At 34.7% G+C, this 7,725-nt stretch overlaps 1 protein-coding gene across 1 annotated transcript; it reads right to left on the reverse strand.

Annotated features, from left to right (window-relative positions):
* Nucleotides 1–4,878: 4,878 nt before the first annotated feature.
* OTP70 (Tetratricopeptide repeat (TPR)-like superfamily protein) lies at nt 4,879–6,657 on the reverse strand. The gene has a single exon (XM_028196166.2). It carries the CDS (start codon nt 6,605–6,607, stop codon nt 5,036–5,038), a length of 1,572 nt encoding a protein of 523 aa, XP_028051967.2. The 5' UTR covers nt 6,608–6,657; the 3' UTR covers nt 4,879–5,035.
* Between the last annotated feature and the right edge of the window lie 1,068 nt (nt 6,658–7,725).

Below are 7,725 nucleotides of genomic sequence, written 5' to 3' on the forward strand. Positions count from 1 at the left end.
AATATGTCATCTGCTTTTGATATATCAAAAGAGTACTTCCTATGAAGATCTTTCTTTTGAAATTATTGATCGATAGTGGTATCTTTCTGAATTAATGCTTCACAGATCATAGGTTCTTGTCCTATAATCTCTGCTACATCAATTTCAAAATTACGGTCCCTATAATAGGTCCTATAAGATGTATTATTTTGATCTTGTTCTTCTTCAATGAGAGTCTCATACCTAGCAACTTTATAGGTTTATTCTATTAAGTCTCGAAACTCTGTTGAATCAAACTTCTTTTGAAGCCTGAACTCCAGCCCATTTTGGGCTAATCTTACAAATTTAGATTCAAGTAGTACGACTCTACATTTGTTTCGTGCCCTTTTGAATTTGGCAATGAATTAAGTAGCCTTTTCGTCAAGCCTCTAGCTCAACGTTGCCAAGTCTACCATAGATACTTCAGGCTTTGTTTGGAAAAACAGGGCATGAAATACCTCTTTCATTTGTTGCCAAGTCGGGATAGAGCCAGGTGTAAGGTTTGTATATCATACGAAGGTTGCCCCAGTTAGAGAATTTGGAAAAAGTCTTAGTTTCATGTAATCATTGTTAGGGAATTCACCACATTGGCCTATAAACCTAGCAATGTGCTCCGCTGTTGATTGATTTCCATTTTCATAAAAAAAGGGAAAAATCTGGTATCCTAAATGCCCTTGGGTATGCATGTAACCTATCTACTCATTCTGGGTAAGGTTTTCTGTACACAGGAGTCTGGATCCCCCGAGCCATGGGTCCACAAATTTCTCTGACAATATCAACAACTTGGTCCCAAGACCATGTTTTGTGCTTGTTGGGTCATTACTAGAGGAACAAACACAGGGTTTGGAGGAACTCCATGTGCTTGAGGCCTTCTTGGTCCATGGATAAGCACATTTGGGAGTTGATGTTGAAGGTATGGTTGCCCTCTTGGAGCAGGCATTTGCCCTGCGAAAAGTACTGTGAAAGGGGCCACAGAAGGAGGCAGAGGTGTTGTTTCTCTCCCAACCATAGAAATTCCTTCTAACCCTCCAGGTGTGAATTCAAACATAGGATTGGTAAACACTTGTGCGCCAGACATGGGTTCAAACATAGGATTTGAACACATTCACATGCCATTTCCTTATGTCAACCCAGGCCCACCAATATGTATGGTTTCGTTGGTAGGTATTGGTGTATTTTGACTTGCTAGTGGTCTAGGAGGAGCCTCGCACCATGATTGCGGTATGAGTGATGGTCTTTCATGGTTCTGATTATTAGCTTGACCACTAGTTTATCTATTATTTTGCATAGGCTATTTATTCCAAGCCAATCTATGCTAGTGAGGACTCATGTCCTCAACTTGCCTTGTGGCAGGTGGTTGATGAGAATTCATTCGATCCAAAAAGGATGTTGCCCATCTTTCCATTGTATACATTAGTTGCTGCCCCATAGCATCTACTAACCCTCCCCATGGATTCATTGGTTGGGTCGAGGGGATAGTTGATGGTCTAGTTTCATGGCCCTGTCCAATATTCTGAACATACGTTGCATGCCCTGAAGTACTGGTCTCTTCGACCATTTGTGGAGGATCTGCTACGGGAGGCACATCCACGGGATGTGATATTTCATTATCCTCTGGGTTATGTGGTTCTACATCTCCTTCTACACCCTTTTCAAGGCATTCATTTTCTCCTTGTCTCCTACGTCTAGCCATTATTAAGTCCCACTAGGCGTGCCAAAAATATATGTTGGCTTTTTTGGCTTTCGAAGGTTAGAAATGTCATTTTTGTGTGCTAGCAAGGATCAATAAGTCCTTACAGAAGTTAATAAATGCCAACTAATTAGTCAGATGATTGCATCGAAGTTCTTTTAGCCTCAATGAATAGGACTTTTACTAATGGCTTGCTGTTTTAGGAGAAAATTGAGATGACTTATTTAAATAGGAAAAGAGAACAACAATGTCAGAAATCAATCTTTTATTAAGTAAACAGGAACTTACAAGGGTATCTTCACACTTTCACAGCTTCAAAGAGGATTATAGTGACAGACTAACTTAGAATTACTCCTAGGAATTTGAAGTGCAGTGCAGGAATGTAAAGACTGAAATTTAAAGAACTGGAAAATATAAAGTAAATAAACTGGCTTTCTGGATTTGGCTCTGTATCTTTGCGTTATCAATACTCTCCTCTATTTATAGACTCTGAAAATAACCATTGAAGTGGCTGATAACCCGTCAAACTAGGTGATAACTGTCGAAATGATCTCCACGATCACTGAGTATAGCTTACGGTTTTGATTAGTTTGCTTCCCACTATTCTTCCACCCTTCATGGTTGTACTTCCCTCCTGAATTTGAATTTAAACTGTAGACAACCGTTTGGCCATATCACCTTGGATATCTTGACTATTCCCATGCCTCGCGGATCCATTGCGCCATTACTGCAGGTTGCCACACATCTGTTAATGGTTGGAGATCTTCACTGATTTCCCAATTTATCCCTTATAATCCACGTGTCAAGCTGTGATAAGTCTGTACAAAATATATAGCCAACAAAAACATTTGTCATTTTCATCTCGTTTTTATTTTTCTATAAAAATAGTTTCCAGTTCTAAAAAATAGATTGTTTTAAAAAACAATCTGCCAAACAAATTTTATGTATATTTTGAAAACAAAAATATAACTAAACAAACCCTAGGCTATTATGCTTACACTATTATGCTTTGTTTGGAACGAGAGAAAGAGATGGAAATTGAGAAACAAAATAAGCAAAAGGAAAGGGGAAAAGATACATTGAGCCTCCGTTTGGGAAGTGGGTTGATTTTTTAGCTTTTTGACTTTTTGATTTTTTTGGCTATTTTAGCCTGGGCTAAAAAGTTTGGTTTGGAAATGACTTTTTGACTTTTTGGCTTTTTTGAATTTTTTTTGTGAGCGAAAAGTATAATAATTATGGATTGGATGTGATGTTTTGTTTGTTGTGGCTAAAATAGCCTATTTTGTCTTTTGTGAATAGAATAGCACAATTTGTTTGGTTTGGATTTTTAGGATTCACTTTTTAGAAAATTAAAATTTTTTGTTTTATATATATATTTTTTGTTTTCACTAAATTTTTTTAATATTCTAAACAGTTTTTTTTTTTAATTTTAGATACACCTAAATATAAATACACTTAAAATTCACTAAATACCAAAAATAAAAAAAATATAAGAATTCAATACATTTTTCATATTCTTATGTATTTATTGATTTTTTAAAATATTTTTTTACAAATATTTTACTTTTTAGATACATTTAAGTAGTGTGCATCTAAAAAGGTAAAAAAAAATCCTTAAACTTTTAAAAATATTAACTAAAAAAAATACAAAAAAAAAATCAATTTTAACAAATATGAATCCAGAAAATTAAAACCAAACCCACCAAATTATCTTCCTTTAGCAAAAGCTACTTTGCCCTTGTAGTAGCATCAATCTAACGGTGATTATTGCTGAGAATTTTTTTCCGAGAAAAATATGCTTATCTCATGCACAATCGAAGGGACAAACTGGTAATTCTGAATATATAATCTGCTGGCTTGGCTTTGATAATGGTTGAGGGAGTTCGTGCTCTCATGTGCAAATCATCTTCTCCTTTACTCAACAATGTTAAGGAGAATCCTTATCATTGAAGTTTTAAAATAGCGTTTGAGATTTATCCGATTGTATGCTACAATCCATTGTTGCTCCTTTGACGATGAGCCACTCTAGTGCAACAAACTAAAGTGACATCTACTCTAAGGAAGGGGGGAGGGTCAAAATGTTTGTGTTAAGCATGTAGTTGGTAAAAGTTAACCAATTAGGTCAGAGTTTAGTTGAGCATCATGATTCTCTTAAAATTGTGTTTGATTCGGGAATTTTGAAAAAGAAAGAAAAATTAGTGCGAAATTAGATGAAATATATGTATATATTATTCATATTTTACCGTACTTTTTCATTTCTCTTCCAAAATCCCTCGTCAAATCTTTAAACTAAACACAACCTAAGGGTTTAGTCCCAAGGGATGGTCATAGTTGAATTAGAAGGTAAGCATTTAGTACTTTGCAAGAATGTGAAAACTAACTCCCATTTCAAAAAAAAAAAAAAAAAAAAAATTCCTTTGAAATCGACTCATTATGCAAATAAATCAAAATTGAACATATTTACAAAAAAAAAAAAACTATTTCAAACTAAATTTCAACAATCCACTACGTGGCTCAAAAAGGGTATATCCATTATAAAAAAAATAATAATAATAAAAGCTATTTGAGTTTAGCTATTGGCTTGACTAAACTCGTTTGACATCAGCTTGAAAGTGATTTTATTTTTTTTATTTTTTTTTCCTCAAGAGTTAAACAAGTTAAACTTGAACATATATTAAAATTTTTAAAATTTCAAATTAAGTTTGAACAACTTACTACTCTACTCAACTCAATTTGTGTATACCTCTAGTTATCATGTCTAAATTATCGAAAGACTTAAATGATGAGCTTTAAGATCAGAAGTTTAGCAGGGCTTAAATGATCCAACAATTGGCTTTGCTACCTCAAGCTTGGTTTGTGCAGTTACATATTACTGGTAATATACCTGATAAATCTCACAAATCAACCCCTAGGATTGGCTCAAGTGAGCAAAGATCAGCTTCATAGGAAACAAAAATTCATTGAGACACACCAGAATCTCGGATTATGGGAACTAATGCTTAGATCACCTCTTTGACACCCTCCAATCCATGGTCATTGGTGCACTTAACCTTCTGCAACAAACAGCCGAGCTCCAGATGTTCGTGAACAACTCGGTCAGTCCTAATCATGAACAAGAATAACTAAGCATGTGAACAGAGAAGGCTATGGACAAATGAACAATTGAAGCCTGGAAACAATGAACTTCTGTTATATTGAAGAATAAATGAAGTTTTATTATATTGAAGAACCAACCATACAATTCTTTTTTTTACATTAGTTTTCTTAGATCCCAAACACCGCAATGAGAACACCATGGAACTATTTCCTCAAAAGCTTCAAATTATCCTATGAATCCAACCCTCTTTCCACCATCATTATCCTCACTCTCTCTACATCCTCAGATCTTCTTGCATTGCCATAGATCTTCATCAAGAGCTCAAAATTATGTTCATTATCCGGCTCCAACTCAAAAAGATGATGCGCAGCCACCTCACCAATATCTACATTGCAATGAAGGTAACATGTGTATAGCAACGCTCCCCATACCGTTGGACCAGCCTCAAACTCCATCCCATTCACTGCAATTTCATAAGCCTCATCAATCAACCCTGCTCTTCCATAAAGATTCACCATACAAGCATAGTGTTCCATGAGCGGGCTTACTCCGTACCTCTCTCTCATCAACAAAAATAACCTTTCTCCATCCTTAACCAAACCTAAATGAGCACAGGCTGACAGCAAAGACACAAATGTGATGCTGTCTGGCAAAGCACCAACACTTTCCATTCTGCTGAAATAAATTAGAGCTTCTGGGTCTTTGCAGTGAGCTGAAATTATTGAATTCCACGATACGACATCTCTTTCGGGCATTTTCTCAAACAACCAACTTGCTCGCTCCAATTTGCAATGATTAGAGTATAGAACTATCAAAGAATTAGCCACTGACACATCCCATTCAATTCCTCGCCTAAGTACCCATCCATGAACTTGGGCTCCAATTTTCAGCGAAGGCACACCGGTGAGAATTGTGGACACACCAACTGAGTCTGGCTCACATTCATTGTGTATCATTTGACGAAAGATATCCAATGCCTCTGCCAAAAGCCCGTGATGAATATAACCCGTGAGCATCGAATTCCAGGAAACCAAGTCCCGAAATGCTATTTTATTGAACACCCTTCGAGCCTTAACAATGTCACCACACTTCGCATACGTATCAACAAGAGCATTGAGCACAAACCCATCATCCCAATACCCATAACGAACTATTTGCCGATGAACGTCCTCGCCAATTTGTATCGACCCAATTCCACTACATGCTTTCAATACTCGGGGAAAGGTGAACTGGTCCGGCTCAACCCCCTCTTCCTCCATTTGAAAGTAAAGAGCCAGTGCATCTTCATATTGACCCAGTTCAGCATACCCTGAGATAAGCGAATTCCAAGGGAACGCGGAGGCGTTTCGCTTAGACATTTGATCGAACACATGGTGGGCCTTTTCGATGTGCCCACCAGACGCATAGAGCCTTAGGAGCTTCGATGAGAGCCCGACATTTTTGCGCAAAAGCTTTTCGGGTATAAGGCGGTGAATCCGAAAACCATGATCGATGGCCTGTAACTGAAAGCATGTCTCCAAGAGAGAAGAGAAGATTTGAGCATCGAGTTTTATGCCTTTCTCAACTGATGATTCGAGTTCGTCAATGACGGAGTTGAGGGCTTGGAGTTTTGTCTGGGGATGGGGTTTTTGTTTGATTAGGAGTGGGGTTGGAGATGATATTGGGAATGAGAGTTTGGGTTTTGTGTTCTGATCAATGTGTTTTTGTTTTTGCTTTTGTTGTTTCTGTTTTTTTGATGTGTCATTACACAGGGTGCATGAAGAGACCACGTAGCAGTTCGGAGATATCAAGGTGATGTCCATTAACGTTGAACAAAAACAGAATGTCCAAATAACATGAAACAAATATAGAAAATTTTATTTATATCTCTATATATAAGTTTTTAGTTATAATATACTTAATATATTAAACTCTAAATTCTAAGTAAAAATTTGGCTTGAACCCCTTAAAATCCAAATAATTTTAGGTTGTTTCTTAAAATCTCTTCCTAAATTTTATTTTTTTTAATTTTAATTATCCCAATATTACCAAAGATCAAAAATTTAAACACCCAAAATACCGAGAAAAAAATACACGACTAAAATTCAAATATAGTATGATTTGCAAATAAACAGAATTTGAATCAAACATTATTTTTATTGGTACTTTTATATAACACAAATATGATTTCAATTTTTTGAGTTATAACCAAAAAAAGTAAAAAAAAAATGTCATAACTAATACAATATTAGATATAAGTAAAGAATTTATGAGTAATAACTAAACTAATGTCATAACAAAAAAGAAAAATTAGTCATAACTAAAGAAAAAAATAACATAATTAAAAATGTATATAGTAAACCATTTTAAAGGGATATTAAAATTTCCTTTTCATTTTTAGCATTATTGTACATCTTATATCATCCTTTCGATTCACCCAACTTAAGTAGGAGTGATAAAAATGAATTTATAACAAACATGTATTTTATGCATTGTAGTAGGCATATATTTCTTTAATATCAATTATAATTAGAATTTTTCAAAAAAATAAAATAAAATTATGATATTTCTTAAAAGCACATGAATATCATAATTTAATAACATTACATAATTAACACCATAGATATTATAAGTTTCAGATCAAATCCAAAAAAAAAAAAGATATCCAATAATTAGAATAACACTAGAAGGCAACGTGATAAAAGCTATGCATCAATTAAGCTTTTGAAATTATACTGTACACAAGAACATAGAGTTTGTTCGTTTGTTTGTTTTTTTTTTTTAATATTCTAAAAAAATAAAAATAATTTAGAGAATTAACTCACTTTTCAAATTATTTGGGAACCTGCTTTTTGAAATCGCATTTTGAAAAATTAATTTTAAATTGACAATTACATTTTAAACATGTGTTTTAACTTGAAAATCGCACATTGAAAATGTC

This window comes from Camellia sinensis, chromosome 1 (assembly GCF_055761805.1).
Source record: "Camellia sinensis isolate YWXY chromosome 1, ASM5576180v1, whole genome shotgun sequence".
NCBI lineage: Eukaryota > Viridiplantae > Streptophyta > Magnoliopsida > Ericales > Theaceae > Camellia > Camellia sinensis.

Bases quoted from the DNA above. Each gene is read 5' to 3' on its own strand.
- OTP70 (XM_028196166.2), bottom strand. From the start codon at position 6,607: ATGGACATCACCTTGATATCTCCGAACTGCTACGTGGTCTCTTCATGC.